Here is a 22,094-nt window from a genome sequence, read left to right on the forward strand (position 1 = left end):
TCCATTATATGCTGACCTTAAACCTCCTCCTTCTTCCTCATCCTTTCATCGAGCTGTCATTTTTGATTGCATATACAAAACATCAGATTAAGAGAGTTTGCCTACAGTGTTATCTCTGATAAGAGTGTTTATTCCACAGTAGCATGTCAAGTGGTTTAAATTCTGACAGCGATTCACCTGCAGCTGGCCCACCCACAGTCATCCCCACTGACCTCGCCTGAATCCATTCACCTCAGCTGACCCCACCACCATCAATCCCACCAGATTCCAGCTTTTTCTCATCTGCACATCCTTCTCAGGCCATCCTCTTGGCCTGCGGTTATCCACTCCAGGAAGTTTTGACACAAACCTGTCCATGCTGGGACCTGCCTCCACCACCTGGTGGCCTGATCGACCTTCAACAGTATTGACATTTCACCTCAGTCACTGCCTCCAATGATCAGGCTGACCTTCCCAGATACTGACACTGTATGTTTTTCTTTTACAGATCCACTCCCACCAGTCCTTTGTGAGTGAGACCCATCTGTCACAGCTCCATCCGAGCTGTCTTCCTCCTGTCATCTCATAACACAAAGGTAAATCAGGGCAGACTTCAATTCATTGGTAGGGTACTGGGTAAATGTCATCAATCTACAAAACAGATAGCTTATAAAACACTTGTGTGACCCATCCTAGAATATTTATCATAAGTATGTGGGACCCATACCAAATAGGACTAATTGGTGATGAAGGATGTCAGAGTGAATACTCTCAGGTTACTTTGACCATTGGAAGAACATCATAGAACTACCAATGAACGTGAATTAGCAGATGCTTGAAGACTGATGCAGCTATCCTGTGAAAGTACACTGACAAAGTTTCAAGAACCATTATTAAGTGAAAAGTATACTACAACCTCTACATATAACTCCACCAAGTACTGCAAGGACAAGATTTGCGTAATAAAAACATGTACACAAGAATTTAAACAGTCATTCTTCCTGAATTCTGTACTTGAATGCAATGGCGATAAACCCTAATAGATTGTAAAATGGAAATTATCCTCTGTCATCTACTTTACAGTGGTTTTCAGAGTATAGATCAGCGCCAGCCAGTAATTCTGCACGCGTGCGGTGCTCTTGCACATGTGCAACTTCCGGGTCACAGTGTGCACACCGCAGCCGTAAGCGTTCATGTAGTGCATGTTCCTATGCACAGATGTCGCTCCTCTGTTACACAAAGTGCGTTATCGACACCTCGTATGTATATCACAACCTGGGCTGTAACTGTAAGATCTGTTGCTTCATCGAGCTCAACAGAGAGAGCAACAAAGTATTTAGCCTTATTTATTAGCTGCGTGTGCAGATCGCCGCCCATAGCAGTGATACGTCTTGTCACTGTTTGTTTGGATCGACTGATTTCTTGAAACCTGCTAACGTTCGTGGGACACACAAGTTCTGCAGTATCAGTCAGACACCCTTTTACAAACTCCCCTTCGGAAAAGGGTTTCCCAGATTGTGCAATTCTTAATGTGATTTTAAAACATCCTCGCAGTGAAGATTTAGTGTGGTTGTCATTCTGGAAAATTGAAAACAGTACATTGTACAGCGTACAGTAAAACAGACATAAATGCACCACAAGAAACTAAGAGTTCAAGAAGTATCAGTTACTTTGACGTACAATAAAATCGAGTTGATGTGTCTCACCCATTTTCTGAAGGACATTTAATTTTGCTTGCCGTTCTTCACTGTTGAGTACACTACACTCATCTTTGTGATACGTATTGTAATGTCTTTCAATTGAAAACTTACGCTGGACGCCTATTATTCGGCGGCACAGCAAACACTGTGAGTTTTCACCAACGGCTACAGAAAGAATTGCAGTTCCCAGTCATTTTTAAATGACTGAGAACATAGATCTCCCGTCCTTTGCTTTTTCACAGTACTTGCCATTCCTCAGTACTTCTCTGTTAAGGTTACGGTCACCAGGGGTAAACGAGACTGGGTATGTTGCATTCTTGCTTGTACCACAGGGAAGTGGAGCCGCCGCCGTTCATTTAGGACATATGTCTAATAACAGATGTCGCTGTCGCACATTTGTGCACATGTGCAGCACTTCCGCATGTCTGCACACTGTGCAGCGTTTGGCCGGCCCTGGTATAGATGAAAATCTATGAGGTTTGTTCAAGTTCTAAGGCCTCTGATTTTCTTTTTTTCTGAGAACTGAGAGGAGTTTGTAGTTTGACTTAAAATATATGAGCACTCTTTGTGTATGAATAACACAGATGGTAGCACTATACAATGCACTGAACTCTAGTGCCTATGGCAAGAGTGTGGCATGATTTTGTTACTAGAACTGATGAATTTTTCATTCCAACAACAGCGAGTAATCACTCATTTTCTCCACTTCCATGGTGTGACACCCATTGAAAGTCATCAGCAATTGAGTGAGATGTGTGGAGAAGGTTTCATAAATCTGAAGACTGTAACTTCATGAGTGTGACAGTTCAAAGAAGACCAAACATCAACAAATCAAAACAATCTTGACCTTGCACAAGCTGATTTGACAACTTGGTCACAGGAGTGAATACAGTAGTTCTGGAGGACCACGAAAGTGAGTTTAAAAAATATTGTCTTAGCAGAGGAATTTTCTGTGAGATTTGGACACACAATCCTGCATGATAACTTACTAAATACAGTAAGGTTCTGCAGGTGGGTGTGATGAATACTGATGAATGACTTCAAGGCTGCATAAATGGCAATTTGCAAGGTGGTATTGACATATGATGACAGCAGGAACTGGAATTTCTTTTCAACAGTTGTGACAATGGATGAGACAGGAATGCTATTTTTCAATCATGAAATGAAGTGATGGCCTGATGAGTGGGAGAACACAAACTCGTCACCACCAAAAATATTCAGGCAAGGGCCAGTGTTGAAAAAGATGATGACCAAGTTTTGCGACAGCAACAGCATATTCCCTACTCATTGCATTCCAGTTGGCATTACAGAGAGAGGTGTGAGCTACTAAGATGTTTTTAAGTATAAGCTTCTTCAAGTAACACAAGAAAAATAACTAGCAAAGGCTGCACGTGTGCTCTTTCACCAAGGCCATGCACCAGCACGCTGAGCGAACAGAGGTTTCTCCATGAAAACAAATTTGAAGTGGTTTCTCACATTTCTGATGTATTTGACCTGGCTGCAAATGATTTTTGGCGTTTCTCAATGATGAAAGAGGCACTCCATGCCAGTATTGTGTCAGTGAGTTTCCAGCAGCCAAAAAATATTTTTGAATGAGCATCTGGAGTGCCCATGGATTCATAGCACCAATGTTTTGAACACTGTGTGTGGATGTAGGAAGATTACATGGAGAAATGACAGAACTGACAATTTTTTTGTGTAAGCATTTGGTGAAAAACAAAACTGGAGACCTTAGAACTTGAAAGCACTGCTTAGGTGGTGAAACCACTCTGTGCCAACTTAGTTCCTGTCTGGCTATTTGTGCAAAAGGTTTCAGTTAATCACATCAAAGATAGACATTATATCACAGGAAGCCTCTTTTCAAGTTATTACATGTCATAAAAATTATTTCTATTAAAAATACATTGCTGCAATATTTAAGTGAATAAAACATCAAAAATACTCACTAGTTTGTATATTATCACTTGCCAAATATGACATTTCGTTATGTGTAAATGAAGGCTTTCACAAGTGTAAATGCAACAGTCTTCTCATGTGTTAATGTATCAGTGCACATGATGTCTGGGATATTTAGGAATACACATTCACTACCTCTCCTTTTTGGCAAATTTCTGTAAATGCATCAGGCATCACCAGTCACAAGTATTTAAATCCCCGTCCCTACTGGATCACCCTATTCTGAGCTAATAATGTTGAACACACAGAGTTTTCCAACCTGTATTAATGCAAATAGGCTGGTACATGACAATAGTTTTATCTTTGATGGAGTAAATTTTACCAGTATTCAAGATGATAACAGAATACATACAGTGATTTTGGCAGCAGGAATAGTCACAAGAAAATGACAAAGAAATGGACTGAGGAGGGGTATATATGGCCAAACTGACGGGTTAACCATGGGATCCCCCACTGCCAGTATAATAGCTAATGCTTACAGCAGTCACACTGAACCAGTTTTTTTCAACCTGCCCACAACACCTTCAAAGAGTAGTATGCTACAAAAGATATGTCGATGAGATCATACTTTTATATAATGGCACCGATGCCCAGCTGCAACTTTTTGAACATGACTTTAACAAAATGCACCCTAAGATTCAATGTACAATAGAATAACACTCTAGCTTAACACTCCCATTTTTAAATCCGTAAATTTTGTTACAAGACCGTAATGTTCACTTTAACGTATTTAGAAAACCAACTATGACTAGATCTATTATTCATTGCTCTTCAGTTTACCCAAAGCAGCAAAAAATGGCAGCTCTTCATGCTATGCTTCACCATGCAGCACAGTCCCTCTCTCAAAAGAAAATTACCAGTGCGAGTTGGATACCATTAAATTCATAGCACATGCTAATGGCTACCAACCAAATGCTGTTGATGTTCTTCATCAACAAATGCAATTAGAAGCGCTTCCAATGATCTGTACGGGATTATCCTGTCGTCTATTAATAATGATAACTCTAAAAAAGCCGGCCACGGTGGTCTCGCGGTTCTAGGCGCGCAGTCCGGAACCGTGCGACTGCTACGGTCGCAGGTTCGAATCCTGCCTCGGGCATGGATGTGTGTGATGTCCTTAGGTTAGTTAGGTTTAAGTAGTTCTAAGTTCTAGGGGACTAATGACCACAGCAGTTGAGTCCCATAGTGCTCAGAGCCATTTGAACCATTTGAACTCTAAAAAAAAGTTTTTGCAGGATCCCATATTTAGGTTTTATATCTGACAGGATTGGCAAATGGCTTAGAAAAGAGGGGGTTATACCAACCTTCTACAACCTGCATAAGGTCGGACGACTATTGAAGCAGCACAAAAGCAGAAAAGACAATCACTACGCACAATTGGGCGTCTATCGCATCCAGTGTAGTGCCTGAGAGCATCAGCATCTTTGCAATTCCAAATCTGCTCTCACTAACCACCTGAAGGATCATAACCATTTCTTTTCAAATATAAACGCAAACTGCAGCATTCTACATATTCAATGTAAGGGTCCATCTTTAAACATTTTAGAAGAAATAGAAATCATCCGTAGCATTTGCCATGATCCATATGGAACTTTGAACGAGCAAACTGTGCTTAAGCACTCGGTCCTGCTGAATAACTTTTCTTTTTTGAAGCAGCATCCAGATTCATGTACACCATATATGTATACTTCTTAATTGGGTCAGGGTTTTTTGTTTTGTTTTTTGCCATTATTTTTCTGGCCTTCAACAGGATTAACAAATATACGGCATATGCCTGTTTCCTATAGTGAAGTCCATAAATTCCACCCAGTTCATTTTGCATAGCTGTAAAATTGTCCTCTCGTAGTAAAAGTTTGCATGTTTTTCATTTTATCCTATGACTATGGCACATTATAGTACTGTGGCATTATCTGTGCCCTCACTAATTAAATCTTTCATGATGTAAAATATGTCTCAGGTCTTATCTCACATAAGCCTCGATTAGTTGTCAACTGTTGGTTAGCAGATTTTAAATTGACCCCAGTTGTAATGTGCCCTTTTAGTGTTATTGCCACTAGCTATTAATTGACATATTACTTTCTGAAGGTATAAACTTTAAAGTTTCGCTACTTTCCCAGTTGATCAGTAACAAGAGCTTGTAAATAGGAGTGGCACATGTGTATGTTCTTTTAACTGATGACTGTGGCATGTTGTTCCACATTGCCAATAATATATCCCCACTAAATTTAAAACTTGTTTGCCACTCATGTAAAAGGAAAGTTTCATTGCACTTTCTGGTTTATAAAACAATTTTATATCACAGTTTCCATTCAGTTTTACCACAGTTCTGTAGCGACCTGTTCAATATGCTCCTTTATTATGCATAATGCACTTTTAATTTATTTTGTGTATTTCTTATGTAATTTTTTTTTCTTCATTTTAAACCGAACCACTAATTCAAATTGTGAGTGGCCAGGCTAGTGGCCCCATATTCTTCTCTTCATCAAGAGATGGTTGCACCCTTGCCACTCTGGTTTACCAATTTGTTTCCTCATTCTCATACTCTCTGTCCTGTGCTCAAAGGTAGCACACTGTGCCTAGTACAGGTCCATTGTGGCATTTAGGGGCCTGCTATTATTTGTATATTCCCTTACCCAGGCAGTCGTCCGTAGTACTGTCTGGTATCACTTTCGCTTTGACATAAGTTTCACAGCACCTAGCCCAACCGGCAGTTTTAAAGTGTTTTTTAAATCTCTTCAAGAAAATTTTTGTTTTGTTTTTTGTGTGTGTTGCGACATGTGAAAATTATCTCCCATCTCTTGCTATTTCCAGTATGACACCTGAAGATGGGCTTATAACAGCCCAAAACTGGTCATGGGATAATGAAAGAAATTTACAACTGAAACAGTATTTTCAACCACTGGTAGATGATGAGGGTCTAGGAAAGCTATAATTATCCTTACTGGTAATTCCATTAAAGATTTGTGTTGTGGTGAGATGGTCACAAGGAATCTGCTTGCTAACCATGCTAGAGAGACAACTGTCAGAAGAGAAGGCAGTAGTGAGACTGACAATGTATTCTGTAGCATATTGAGTTTATCTCTCTGCCAACTGTTTCCTCACCATTGTTTGAATCTTATTTTCCTTTTTTCCATCACTATATTTTTTCCTCGTTTGTACTTTTACTTCTAGGCTGGTTTATCCCTATCTCTGATATGTGAACTGTCGCTTGCTTTTCTCTATTTATATTCACTCTCAAGCTGTGTGACATTTCTCTGTTGTTTTGCATCCTGCATGACTTCCATGCATGATAGCCCAGTTTCCTTCAATATTTCCCTATCTTTGATCTGGTAACAGAATCTTTGGGTGTTTCAGCTGAGTTTCTTTGTAACCAAAGTTTGTATCAAAGTCTACTGTCATCTACTAAGTAGGAGTTATTCCTACCTTTTTTCATTCTAGAAACATTGTGTATGCTGATATTGTAAGCTGAATATTCGTTTAAACAGTTTTGTCAATTTTTTCATTAATAAGTCACTAAGACAGAAAAACTAAATGGTTTCCACAAATGTACACCAGGAGGTGCATCTTAATCCTCACACTTATGCACCTAGCTTGTGATAGGAACAGTTGCCCATAGAAGACTAAAATGGCTAGCTTTATTTGTGTAACAGACAAAACTTTTGTAAAAACTTTTGTAAACATATGGAACTTCTCCAGTATACAAACAAGCATTTTTACAAGAACTTTTGAAAACTTACAAAAACTTTTGCATGAAAACTATTAGTGGAATACTTAAATAAATCTTCATTTTCTTAGTGCAAATGTCATCTTAATTAATTGTATAGCTCAGTGTCCATCAGGAACAGCATCATATTTGCTCACATGTTGCAAGGCTCTCTCTTAAAAAGAGTGGTATGCTGCTCTTATGTAATGCCAAATGACAATGAAACGTTGCTGCCCAATGAAACGTTGCTGCCCAATGAAACTATAAAATACACTGCCACCCCCCCCCCCCCCCCCCCAAAAAAAAAACTGATTCTGTGGAGGTAGAATGACCATTGATATTAGTGTTGCTCACATTTATTGTTGTTACCAGTTAAAGTAAGGCATAAAAGGGGCATGAACAGTACCAGATGTTGAGTGATCAATGTCACAGACACAGAGATGTCACATACACATGTGAAGCAGCCTTATGACTGTCAGACAGAATTTGAAAGGATTATCAGTGTGTGCCCCCATTTGGCCAACTGGTCAAATCATGCAATATCCCGAATTGTGGGGCATTCATATGGGACAGTGCCCCAATTCTGGACTGCTTAGGACCATGAGGGCAGGCATATTTGTCATCAAGGTTCCGTCAATCACTTCTGACCACCACAAAGGAGAATCACCATATTGTGCTTCAAGCACATTGTAGCCCTTTCAAATATGTGGCTGCCACCAGAGAACAAGTAATGGACCCCTGTAACATTTTAATGCCATCATTCACCATTAGTCAGAAAATCCAGCAGCGCTCGCCACACTAGAAAAGTAGCATCCCGCGTGTAGGTTGCCATTAACACCACAACACAAACAGCAGCATTTGGTGTGATGCCATGACTGGGAAGCAAGGACTGCTGATCAATGATGTTGCACTATGCTCAGCAACAAATCACAGTTCTGCGCTATTCCCATTCTTCAAATGTTTTGGAGAGGCAGAACAGTGCTACTCCTGGCATCATGGTGTGGAGGGCCATTGGTGTCACTTCAGTTCATGGCTGCTAGTGTTGAATGAACTCTGATGGCACAACTGTACATTGCAGGCATCCTGCATCCTCTCATGTAACAGTGCTGGGGTGCTATTTTTCAACAGGGCACTGCTCATACACACACAGTATATGTTTCTACGAAATGTCTGTGTGATGTTGATGTACTTCTGTGATCAGCTAGATACCCAGATCAGTCAGCAATACAACATGTGAGGCCAGTTACAACAACTGCTGAGCAGCTTGCCTCAGGAGAGAATACAAAGGCTTTATTGTACAACATTTGCTGGTAGTTTGTACAAAGGCTGTATGACAACCTTTCCAAATGAATTAGTGTATGCGTCCAGGCCAAAAGAGGTGCAACACTGTACAGTTCAGTGAACTCACACAGATGAGTCCTTTTGTAAATTTAACTCAATTCTACAATCACTGAAACTGTATCGCATACCCTCCCAAACAATGAAGTTTCATTTCATTTCCTCCTCCCCTTCTCAATGACTCTCTTTTTGTCGGGAAGAGTAAAACAACTCTATGAAGCATGAAAATTGAGAATATCTGTAAATTAGTTTATGAATACTGACAATTTCCCATGAAAAACATGTTTCTTACAATTATATTGTACTTACAGTTAAAGGAAGGTATGGCAGCATTGCTTTCTGGTTCTTGGTTCAGTATTGATGCTTCCAAATAAAAATACAGAAGTTCTGGAATGATCAAACAACCATTTGAATGTAATGTTGCAGAGAAGCTTAAGAATTCGCTTATTCCAGAATCCAGTTGTGAATCAACTGTTTCAGGTAGAAATACCTGCAACACAGAATGAGTTTATGAACTGGAACTGCTGCAAAATATGTACTATTGTAATAGCTGCAAAACAGATTTATTTTGAGAGCTAAACTGTTGACTAATCAATAAAATGTGGTAATACCTGTATTTTGGGAGTAAAATTTTGCCCATTAGCCAATGAGAACAGCACACGTTGATCACATGGTATTTTTAATGCCTCCACTGCCTCTGTATCATCTTGGCTAAGAAAATTTTTCAGTGATCGCATATGTGGATAACATGCAGCTTCTCCGAGAAGCCACTTTTGCAAAGTAAACAGGGAAATAAAACCCAATTGTCCAATTTTGTAACCAACAGATTTCATAGCTATAGTTCTTTCTAAAGGATTTTTAGACAACAAACCAAATTTTCGACTGTGCTTTGGCATATCTGCAGTAATTATGGTGCCTGGTTGCGTAAACTCAGAATCTGTTTCCAGTGTCAAAAGTGCATGGATCCACAAGAGGTTGGCTACATTCAGAAAAAATGCCATTGCTTCATCTACAGAGGACAGAAGATTTAAATCAACACACGAAAGTCCTGAAGTTCTAGAGAGTACATTTCTTACTCTCTGATCTACAACCATTTCTGATGCCACGGGCCTTGTTAATACACCACACTTCAAATTAATTTTTGAATTTCCTTGTAGTAGCTGTGAAATATCTGTAAGCAAACTTCTGACTAGTAGTTCAGGGTTTCTTGTATCACTGACTTCAACCTAGAACAAAAAGGTCCATTTCTTCTGTACATTACAACACTACCCCTCATACACCATAATTATAGACATAATATTACAGAATTCTGGAAAAATACATAAAAGCACAAAAGTTTTGTTTTGTTGCAATAGTTTCCACTAACGTCCACCACTGCACAATGGTCAGCAACAACAATGGCAACAATTGCTCAGAAAGTTAATGCCCTGCTTGAATTCCATTTATATCCATCGTTTACAATAGCACAATGATACTTCCACATGGCATTTCTCAAAAAAATAGGTCAACTGTTATCTCCAGCAACAGAGAACAGACATAATATGTGAACCTGGGGCACCGACCTGCACATTTTGAAGCAACATCTTCATGAAAAGCAACAAAAGTTTATATGTTCTGCATGATCTCACAGTTTAAAGTATACCGTCCATTTTTCTTCATGTAAGAGATCATTACAGGATACATGCACCTGGATATGCAACTAAACTGTCTAATGCCCAATGCTGCTGCAACAGCAAGAGATTAACAACATGGACTTTACCTACCAAAGAGGTGGTGCATCACTTCACTTACATCACAATACACATGAATTCTTAAATATGACATTGAGGATGTGATGGATTGATCACAGTGAACATAATCATCCGGAATAGTTGTTACAGTCTCAACACTGACTGGACTTCACAACATGCAAGTTTATTGGGTGGGTCTACACTAAACATTCAGTGTCTGTGCCTATTTATAAAGAAACATGGCAAAGCTGAAAGTTCACATCAACAATACTTTGAACAGACTAATACAAAAATGTTATGATGAGTGAGAAGAATTTGATTACAAACTAAATAATACAGAATTAGCAACAGGAAACACACAGAGCACATAAAATGATGACTTAATGACTTTCTCTGTATGACTGTCATGCTTTGCAACATTATTTTAAAAACACTACTATAGCACAATATTAAAAGGACTGCATTCACTTGTAACAAACCTGTATTATGAAGATAATTTGCTGACAGATTAAATGAAAAGGTAATATGTCGGTAGAGAAACTTACCATCTGATTCTCATTTAAGCATATCATACCCCAAGATGTACGACACGTGATCTGAAATGTGGATACTATGTTTGCACTTGTAATGTGTGGGCAACAACAGTGTACTACAGTATCAACAAGGTTATGCTTTATCAAACTTGCTTCATGCTCTAATGCCACAGGAGGTATGTTCAAATCAAAAATTAGTTGACCAAAATATTCCATGAGACCATTGTGCAAAGCATCAAAATAGGACGAGAATCTTGGTGTTTCTGAAATAAAAGAATAATTATAATCTTTAAGTCCATTGTAGATATGGTTATTTCTTAACATACATAGTGAAAATTTTGTTCAAGTTGTCTACTTTTAAGATGAATAGTGAGGCATTTATGAAAGTATTATAATTTTTAAAATTCAGCTAATTTGCAAGAGAATAAGAGAGAATATATTGTTGCTAATAAACCCACAAACACTTGGACAATACACAAATTCAAGAACAAAAATTGATAACATGAGATAGCTAACACTAACAAGACAGTGTGCCTGACGGGGAGCAATGCTCTTACTGACTGTGATATCTATCATTGGATACCTACCATCAAAGCTTCATTGTTGTGGATGAAAGTGCATCATGGACAAATGGCTCGGCCACAGTCTATGTGTTGTTTCCAGAATGCATCTCTCACTCTATGGCAAGGTGTGCATTATTTTAAAACTTCCTACCAGATTAAAAATGTGTGACAGACCAGGACTGGAATCCTGCAATCACAGAAACTGATAGAAATACTAACTAATGCAACTGTCTCCAGAATGCATTCTGGGCACAGTCACCCAGGCTGTGGCTAAGGCACGTCTCCACAATATCCTTTCTTCCATGAGTGATAATCCTGCACAGCTTGCAGCAGAACGTCTGTGAAGTTTGGAAGGTAGGAGATGAAGTACTGATGGAAGTAAAGCTGTGAGTGCAGATTGTGAGCCAAGCTCGAACATCTCAGTCGGAAGAGCACTTTTCCACAAAAGGCAAATGTCCCAGATTTGAGTCCCTGTCCAGCACACAGTTTTTATCTTTTAGGTAGTTTCAAATTATTGCAATACTGACAATTCTTCTAGTGTAACAGAAGAAGTATTGGAGGAAATAAAACTATTGACAGTTTAGACCATTTCGTCACTCAGGACAGTAGATTAAAAAAAGACATTTTCCAAATGAACAAGGAGATATCAGAAACAGATGAGATTTGATATAATGAGAAGTTAAAAGATGCAATGGACACAGTAACAAGGGTGAGTAGAATATGAAACAGTATTAAGGAAAAATTGTAAAGTAATGTGGAAAAGGAAAGAACTAGCAAATATTAGGGGCAAATGAAAACAAAGACAACAATAGAAAACATGATGGTAGTTACGAGAGACAGTGAATTGGAGAGGGATAGGTAAGTGTAAAGTGTCAAGTGGAAAGTAGAAAGTAGAAACCTCACAACATCAGGTAATACTGCCATGAGCCATGCTGCATGCAGTGTCACGTAGATGTTAGCATCACAGGCTGTTGTGCTGCAGGTTGCCAGTTCAGATCCAACCACCACCAGTTATATGTTATTTGGTATTTACCAGTCCTGGAAGGTACTCAAAATTTATAATGTTTGTAATGTTTTTATATTCTGAAATATTCTATGTTGGTATAAACAGATACACACACTGTCCAGGAGGTTTTTCTGTTCTTTCTGTAAGTTGGTGTCTGTAACATCTTATTGACAACACTGCTTTCAGATTTGGACTTACCTGTCTGTAACACTGTTTGGTCGAGATGGTAGGTACTTTAAAATATTTACATCACTGTGAGTCCAATAAGGCAACACTAATGCTGTCACCAACATAGACTCAAAAGGGAATACCAGCACTAAACCGTTCTCGTGGTACGCGTGTTCAGGAACCCGATGGATTTGAAAACAGAAGTCAGCTGCACATCAGGCATCTGTAAGCATTTTCTGGGGCCACTAAATTGTTGAAAGGATGCAACCGAATTATCAGATACAACAGCTGAGAGGACATGATGTGTTTGGAAAATGTGTACTTTTACTTGGACAGCACAAACCAGCAGTGGTTCAAGAACAACAAAGAGAAGCTCAACAGCAGGGACAAATTCCAGGCTGAACTGAAGAAAACATGCAGTTATTCTGGTGCAAGCCACCTGGAGCAGATTACAGTTGACCTGTGGGAGCAAGTCCACCACTGTGCCCTGGCTGAGGTCATTCCCGAACTCACCACAACCAGGTATCAGCAGCCATCTAACAACAAACTTCAATAGTGAGGTCACCATCAATGGAGGTGATGCCATCACAGATGAAAATCCTCCATGAACAATTGTTTCTAAAATGTCAGGAAGACTTACTGACATCATCTTCAACAGCCAACCTGCCCAGGTGCTATTCAACTGGCACTTTTCTTTCTGGAATATCAAATGCTTATCATCAACAGCTAAAGACTATATTCAGTGATACAAGAGCAATTGTGGTGAAGATCGCAAGTGGGAAATATAACCAGCCAACAGGAGCATACGTTGCAAGAATAACTTTCGCTGACAGAATGCAGCCCTTCAAATTTGTTATTTTAACAGAAAGTAGTCACAATGTTATTCTAATGAAACTTCTAGCAGGCATCACAAGCAGTCCCAAACTGTGAAGATCAGAGCTACAGACTGGCAAAGCTACTCCAATAAGCACAAGGTTTCTCCGGGTAGCTGTTTGGTGTTGAAGACATTATTACCCCACTATCATCAATGAGACGAGTTCCAGTCAGCACTCTATATGCTAAGTTAAACTGTGACGTTTTTGTTGATTCAGAAGGGTTACTCAGGTTCAGAGTCAAAAGGGTTACTCAGGTTCACAAAATAAATGTACATGCCAGTGATGACCATAAGCACTGCAGGTAGTCAAGGAGACCTTTTTAAATTACTAATTGTCACACACAGTCACATCTCATCCCTAAAATGATGTGTGTTGGAACAGCAGAAACAGTCCAGGAAGGGCAGATTAGTGCCAGTGAGAAAGAATCATACTCTGAAGCCACTACAGACAAAACAGTGGAGGAGCCTGCTATTGAACTGCCAATTGGATCTGGTCTGATTGAGGAACAATGTAGGCAAGTGTCAGCCATAGCGCACCAGTTTCTGTATACTTTCAAATGTGGAGCTGAGAAAAGACAGACCAAACAGCCCATGGTAAAACACCATATCAACACCAGGGACCACCCACCAACTACCGAGAGCCCATATAAGGTGTTGCTGGATGAGGAATGGATAATCTGGGAAGTGGGGAGGATGCTGTGGGTGATGACACCACTGACCCTTCACGCACTCCTTGGTCCTCTCCTATGGTTCTTGTGAAGCAGATGGATGGCACATGTTGTTTTTCTGTCAACTATTGATGACTGAACACAGTCAAGAAAAAGGTGTCTGTCCAGTGCTGCACACTGATAACAACCTAGACCATGGATAATGAACAAATGACACATGTGCCATTAGTGGAGAAAAACAGGGTGTGGCATGGAATGAGGAATTTAGGTAGGCCTATCTACTCAAAACTATTCATTTGTTTATCTGTGTTTGAAGTCATAGAACTGAAGTTCATCGCGAATGGACTATCAGTGCCGAAGCGTCACAGAAGTTTTAGGTGGCATATATTCGTTCTTGATCATTCACTGTGAGTCTCAGCACACTCGACTGCATTAGTATCAATACACCATAATCCACTGCACAGGTTGGCAGCTGTTAAAATGATGACTTCTGATCTCTACTGCCAATTACTGTATTGCTAAATTGTCAAGGTGAAACTGTGTTCACCTGCTTGTTGTTGTTTGTTGCGCGTTTATGTCATGTGCTGAGTATTATTGAACATGGCAGGTTGACAAAGAATCAGGATAAGCATAACAGGGAATTTGAAAGTTCGTGGACTGAGTTATTGGCATGGTTAATAAGGGCAATGAAGCAGTGTGTGTTTTATGTTCTGGGACAGTGGTATGTAGAACGTCGCCTGTAAAACAGCTCTATTAAACAAATCACAAATCTCTTTGGAAAAAAAGAAAACCAGAGCAAAAGGAATTCAGTGCATTTGTTATTTGAGACAGGAACAGATGGTTGATATCTATGATTAAGTATGTTTGCAAAGATTGTCACAACCATGCTGCAGATTTCTTAGCTGGTGAGGAATTTTTGAAGGAAGCCTGGTTAGCAATTCCACCATCACTATTTGAAAATTTTGATAAATAAAGCTAACATAACACAGCACATCAAAGATACTCCTTTATCTAGAAACACTATAAAAGGCAGAATTCTAAAACTGGCAGTAAATGTAAAAGAACAACCAAAAACAAGATCAAATTCTGTCTTTATATTTCGCTGTGCCTTGACAAAAGTACAAATGTAACTAACTACATCTACAGCTACATCTACATGACTACTCTGCAATTCACATTTAAGTGCTTGGTAGAGGGTTCATCAAACCACAATCATACTATCTCTCTACCATTCCACTCCCTAACAGCGTGCGGGAAAAACAAACACCTAAACCTTTCTGTTCGAGCTCTGATTTCTCTAATTTTATTTTGTAGGTTGGGCTCAACAAAATATTTTCGCATTCGGAAGAGAAAGTTGGTGACTGAAATTTCGTAAATAGATCTCGCGGCGACGAAAAACGTCTTTGCTGTAATGACTTCCATCCCAATTCGCATTTCATATCTGCCACACTCTCTCCCCTATTACGTGATAATACAAAATGAGCTGCCCTTTTTTTGCACCCTTTTGATGTCCTCCGTCAATCCCACCTGGTAAGGATCCCACACCGTGCAGCAATATTATAACAGAGGAAGAACAAGTGTAGTGTAAGCTGTCTCTTTAGTGGACTTGTTGCATCTTCTAAGTGTCCTACCAATGAAATGCAACCTTTGGCTCGCCTTCCCCACAATATTATCTATGTGGTCTTTTCAACTGAAGTTGTTCGTAATTTTAACACCCAGGTACTTAGTTGAATTGACAGCCTTGAGAAATGTACTGTTTATCGAGTAATCGAATCCCAACGGATATCTTTTGGAACTCATGTGGATCACCTCACACTTTTCGTTATTTAGCGTCAACCGCCACCTGCCACACCATACAGCAATCTTTTCTAAATCGCTTTGCAACTGATACTGGTCTTTGGATGACCTTACTAGATGGTAAATTACAGCATCATCTGCAAACAACCTAAGAGAACTGCTCAGATTGTCACCCAGGTCATTTATGTAGATCAGGAACAGCAGAGGTCCGAGGACACTTCCCTGGGGAACACCTGATATCACTTCAGTTTTACTCGATGATTTGCTGTCTATTACTACGAACTGCGACCTTCCTGACAGGAAATCACGAATCCAGTCACACAACTGAGACGATACCCCATAGGCCCGCAGCTTGATTAGAAGTCGCTTGTGAGGAACAATGACAAAAGCTTTCCGGAAATCTAGAAATACGGAATCAACTTGAGATCCCCTGTCGATAGCGGCCATTACTTCGTGCGAATAAAGAGCTAGCTGCGTTGCACAAGAGCGATGTTTTCTGAAACCATGCTGATTACGTATCAATTGATCGTTCCCTTTGAGGTGATTCATAATGTTTGAATACAGTGTATGCTCCAAAACCCTACTGCAAACCGACGTCAATGATATAGGTCTGTAGTTAGATGGATTACTCCTACTACCCTTCTTAAACACTGGTGCGACCTGCGCAATTTTACAATCTGTAGGTACAGATCTATCGGTGAGCGAGTGGTTGTATATGAGTGCTAAGTAGGGAGCAATTGTATCAGCGTAATCTGAAAGGAACCTAATCGGTATACAATCTGGACCTGAAGACTTGCCAGTATCAAGCGATTTGAGTTGCTTCGCAACCCCTAAAGTATCTACTTCTAAGAAATTCATGGTAGCAGCTGTTCATGTTTCAAATTCTGGAATATTCCATTCATCTTCCCTGGTAAAGGAATTTCAACTCCGTTCATTTATCTGTTTGCTCAATACTGTGTTGTAAATGATATCAAAGCAGGATTGTTTGTGATAATATTGTTGCCAGAAACTACTAAGGGCACAGATATTTGTACAGTTGTTAAAAATTTGCTAACTGAGAAAGAAATAGCTTTTGCCAAAATTGTTTTGATAATGACTGGTGGTTATCCCAATATGGTGGGAATAAACTATTAGTCTCCAAATCAACTGCATACATCAACAAGCCTTGTGTGTTAAGTGTGGTTTGATTTCCATTGATAAAATAATGGCCAAAGTCACAAAAACAGTGAAACTTACATCGTCACAAGCTTCTAATAAAACTGAAACGTAGATGATGATGATGATGATGATGATGATGATGATGATGACGATGATGACGATGACGATGACGATGATGATGATGACGACGACGATGATGATCGTTGGCAGTGGTGGTGGTGGTGGTGGTGGTGGTGGTGATAAGGTTTATGGGCGCGTGACAGCAAGGGTCTTAGCACCAGTACTAAAATGTAATGAAACTAGTGTGAAGGAAGACTGTAAAATTACTAAAATGAAAACCACAAATAAAAATGTAAGAACACACAATCCAAAAACTTGTGCACACACACGTTCACACCCAAAACAATGAAAATCACATGGTAAAAACAGAAAAAGCTGCAGAAAGAACTAAAAGAAGGCAACGGACACCTGCAGCTGGTTGACTGCTGAAATAAAAGAGGATGAGCCAGCCACTCTGCAACACACTAAAATCTCCAGCCTAAAATCTTAGGCCAGAGTCCAGACATTTCACAAAATTTTAAAAGTTTGACCACACCTGTCTCATCATCAGTTAAAACAAAGGGCAGATCCCCACCTAAATTTGGTTCTTCCCACTTGTCACAAAATAAAATTCACTTAGTTAAAATGTGGCATACACTGACTTGCATGCCACAGGCATCACAAATATGGGGATTGTCTCATTTGAGTAAAAATCACTGTGTTAGGGGATACTGCCCAATATGGAGGTTGGTCAGAGCAACCTTATCCCACTGGAGCGATCAGCATGTGGATTGCCATGCCTGGATAGTTGGCCTTACCAATCATAGCTTATTGTCCATCAGTGACTCCTCCTCCCAGAACTGCATGGATCTGTGACCTAGAAGTGAAATACAGCCTGCAGGGGAATGGTGTATTCTGTAATGTTACATTCCGTGCAGGCCTCCTTGGCAGCTTTGTTGGACTATTCATTTCCTCAAATTCACAAGTTTCCTGTTGCCAAGCTGAAGGACACCTTCTTCCCTTGCTGCTGTAGGAAGTACAGTTGGTAGTGTATCAGCTGGGCCAATTTCTCTGCTGGGTACATGTGCTGCAATGATTGTAGGGCACTAAGGGATTCAGAGCAGATGACAATTTTTTTGTTGTGATGACACCTCATCTGCTGTAATGCCTTCAGGATCACATGGATCTCAGCAGAAAATAAAGTATGGGTATGAGGAAGATGAATCCTGAAGACACCATCGAGGTACATGACTGAAAAGCCAATGGAGACCACTTGTTGTCAGGCATCAGTATAAACAACTGTGAAACCATGATGCCATCTAAAATGTTAAAAAACAGAAACGAAAATGAAAATTGGGAGTTCAATTTTTCTTAAAATTCATTAAGTCTAAAATAATTCCAGGCATTAAAACAAGCCACACCCATCTCTTACAAGCAAACCTTCATGTGAATCCCGTAGGGCCCAGTTGCTCACTGTCAAATATGAAAGAGCCTTTCCATTGATTGCCAAGAAACAGTATGGGAAGCAGGTGTGCATGGTGTGGACTTTGTTTTATAGGCCTGTTGCATCATGAAGAGTTCACACCTAATGTGAAGTGACAGCTTACCAGCCTCAACACAGAGGCTCGGTATGGGGCTGTTTTGAAAGCATCCTGTGGCCAGCCTAAGTCCTTCATGGTGCACCACGTTCAACATCTTTAAACAAGGTGGACTGTGTGCATCCTTTTTGACCATTCCCATTCAGTTTTAAATGCTCCAAAGTTGAGGATGAGGGAGACCATTCTTAAAAGCACAGTGAGGTATCTGGGCATCTTTGCTCCCTGAAAGCACTCAGCATTTTCAACTGTTTTAGCCACAATTCATGGGAAGCAGACCAGACATGTCTGCTCTGGTTTTGCAGGACCTTTGTGCAATTTGGCTTGATTGTGAGTGCACTGTGTGTTGGTCTGCACAACCACCTCAGAGAAGATGAGGAAACTGTCATTCTACCAGCAGACAAAGGGAACGTGAAGGTGCTGCTAAGAGCGGCTGACTACTGGGACAAGATTAATTTGCTGCTGCAGGACTAGGCCTACAAACAAGTGGAGAAGGACCCTGCAACAGGTGTGACTAAAAATACCTTTGGTCTTCTCAACAACTCAGGTCTGGACCAGAACCTGATAAAAAGGCCTTACCCCAGAGCTCCACTTCCACCACGATTATACGGCCTCCCCAAGATACACAAGAGGGTGGTACACCACACCCGATAGTAGACATGATCAATTCTCATACCTATGACATAGCCAAACACCTGGCACAACTACTCAAGCCTCTTGTGGGTAAATGTCCCCACCACATCAAGAATTCCAAAGAGTTTGTTAAAACATTCAAGGAGTGGCTTCTTGACAAAAATGATATTATGGTCAACTTTGACATTACATCCTGCTTTACGAGGGTACTGCTGGAGGACTCCTTGAAACTACTGGAGAATCGTTTCAACAAAGGTAAAGTGGAACTATTCCGCCATGCACTCAAGACCACATATTTCCAGTTTAGGGGCAAGTTTTAGCAACAGGTGGATGGAGTTGCTATGGGATCCCCATTGGCACCTTGTATCGCTAATCTGTACATGGAATACTTTGAGGATATCGCCTTGAAAACAGCACACATTAAACCCAAGGTCTTTTATCGGTACATGGACGATACACAGCGAGGACACTCTAATGAAATTTCTTAACCATCTGAACAGCATACATGAGAACATCAAGTTAGCAATGGAATTGGAAGAAAATGAGTGCCAACCCTTCCTCAGTATCCTAATAAAGAAGAAAATGGATGGCATACTGGGACACTTGGTCTACTGAAAGAAAACACACACAGACCTGTACCTCAATACCAACTGTTACCATCACCCATCACAACAGAAATCTGTACTCACTACCCTTGTCCACAGAGATCATGACATACGCTACAAGGACAGTTTATCTACTGAGATTCAGCACCTGAAGAAAACCTTCCAGAAGAATGAATACACTGAGACACAGATTAGATGCGCTCTCAAGATGAGCAAGAAGAAGAAGGGGGAGGACCTTCAGGAAGAAGAGAACAACAAAGGTCTGGCATTCCTCCCCATACACAGGGCCGCCCACGGCCAAGATTGTCAGGATACTGGAGAAGAACAAGATAAAAACCATCTTCCGCCCTCCAGCAAAAATCAGAAATATGCTGGGCTCAATGAAGGACAACTTGGGTCTAAGTACACTGGGTGTCTACAGCATTTCCTGTGAATAGGGGAAACAATATATTGGACAGACACAGTGTTGCATCACACAATGCACCTCTGAACATGTGAGAAGCGTCCGCCAGGGACAGAAAGAAAAATCTGTGGTAGCAGAGCATAGCCTCAGTGAAGAACACGTGTTTCAATTTGAAGAAACCAAGAGACTGTGTACAGCGAATGGTTTCTGGGACTGTATTATTAAAGAGGAGTGGAGATATGGGTTGGTGATAACCTGATCAACCGGGATTGTGGTTTCCAACTCAGCACCGCATGGAACACAACAAGAATAAGATGAGAGCGCACCAATGGAGGCAGGTCAGTGGCGGCAGATGGAATAAACAGGCCACACTGAGATGAGACGTCAAGGCCCAGCATATCACCCCCCCCCCCCCCCCCCCCCACCACCACCACCACCAAGTGCCATCCCACCGGTTCTGCTCGTGCCTGATTGGCCCGACCGGTGCCGAAAATGCAGAAAAGCCCGTCGTCCAGCGGCTATAAAGATCTGGACGAGACGTGAATCTGACACTTCCCCTGAAGATGGCAAATAAGAAACTGGCTGAAACTTTGCTGGAGAACAATGCACTGACTCGGCTGTAAACCCGAGAAAATTTTATCATGTCAATAGCACTTTTTTGAATGTTCTCCAGAGTACCAAAATGATGTCCTTTAAGACATTTTTCAATTTTGGGGGAAAAAAGGTCAGGATGACTCAGATGAGGTGAAAAGGGGGACTGTGGAATAACAGGAATGCATTCTGTAATGGAAATGGTTGTGTGACATGGGGTGTTGTCATCACGGAGCATCCAATTTTCTGCAATCTCTGGTCTCACTCAATTCACCCTTCTCCTGAACCTTCCAAGGACATCTTTGTAAAACACTTGGTTCACAGTTTGTCCTGGAGGAACAATCTCACAACAGTGTGGGCATGTTTGACATTTTCACTAGTTTTTGAAGTTGAAGGTCTCCCTGACTGAGGTTCATCTTCAATGTGTTCTTGGCCTTCCAAAAATAATTTGTGCCAGCAAAAAACTTGTGCTCTTCATACGGAATAATCCTCATAGGCTTGTTTCAACTCTCAAAGGCAATACTTGTGGATTCCCCAAGCTTAACACAATACTTGATGGCATAAAGTTGCTCTAATTCTGCTGTTCCAATTTCATAACACACAACAAAAACAAAACTTCCCTGACAGCATTCTCAAAAATCAGAGATGGCTGTATGGAGTCGAAGCTTGGACTGAGCATCTGGAAGGAATGAACACATTAGTCTGCACAAGTAGAACAACACAGTGTTGTGAAATTTCTTGCAGTATTATCAGCCTCATTTCTTTTCTCACACAACTCATATTCATATCTGGCAGAACTTTTTATCTGACATGTAACAAATGCATTAAGCAAAAATCAATATTTACAACTAGGGTATTTTACCTTTCTTCACTGGCGTCTTTTGAACAAGGAGAGATGTTAGGAACTTGAGGTATGAATAGAACCTTTGAAGATATCGTGGCTGTTCAGACTGTGTAATTGTCACTGCTGAAAATAACAACACATAAATAGCTAGCTTCATACATAACTTAGAATATAATGAACATGTTGAAATTTATAAAAATTACCTTTTGTG

At 40.4% G+C, this 22,094-nt stretch overlaps 1 protein-coding gene across 3 annotated transcripts in view; it reads right to left on the minus strand.

Annotated features, from left to right (window-relative positions):
• Positions 1 to 22,094, minus strand: part of LOC126298189 (zinc finger FYVE domain-containing protein 26) — a 381,844-nt gene that overhangs the window by 204,855 nt on the left and 154,895 nt on the right. For 2 of the 3 annotated variants that reach the window (XM_049989496.1, XM_049989498.1), the window contains 4 exons: positions 21,902 to 22,006; positions 10,952 to 11,202; positions 9,288 to 9,902; positions 8,986 to 9,166 (listed from right to left, as the gene is read on the minus strand). In XM_049989496.1, the coding sequence (XP_049845453.1) occupies positions 8,986 to 9,166; positions 9,288 to 9,902; positions 10,952 to 11,202; positions 21,902 to 22,006 (1,152 nt within the window). The remainder of the gene's footprint in view (positions 1 to 8,985; positions 9,167 to 9,287; positions 9,903 to 10,951; positions 11,203 to 21,901; positions 22,007 to 22,094) is intronic. The other variant, XM_049989497.1, reaches the window with a different exon arrangement.

The sequence above is a fragment of the Schistocerca gregaria genome, chromosome X, assembly GCF_023897955.1.
Source record: "Schistocerca gregaria isolate iqSchGreg1 chromosome X, iqSchGreg1.2, whole genome shotgun sequence".
Taxonomy (NCBI): Eukaryota; Metazoa; Arthropoda; class Insecta; order Orthoptera; family Acrididae; genus Schistocerca; species Schistocerca gregaria.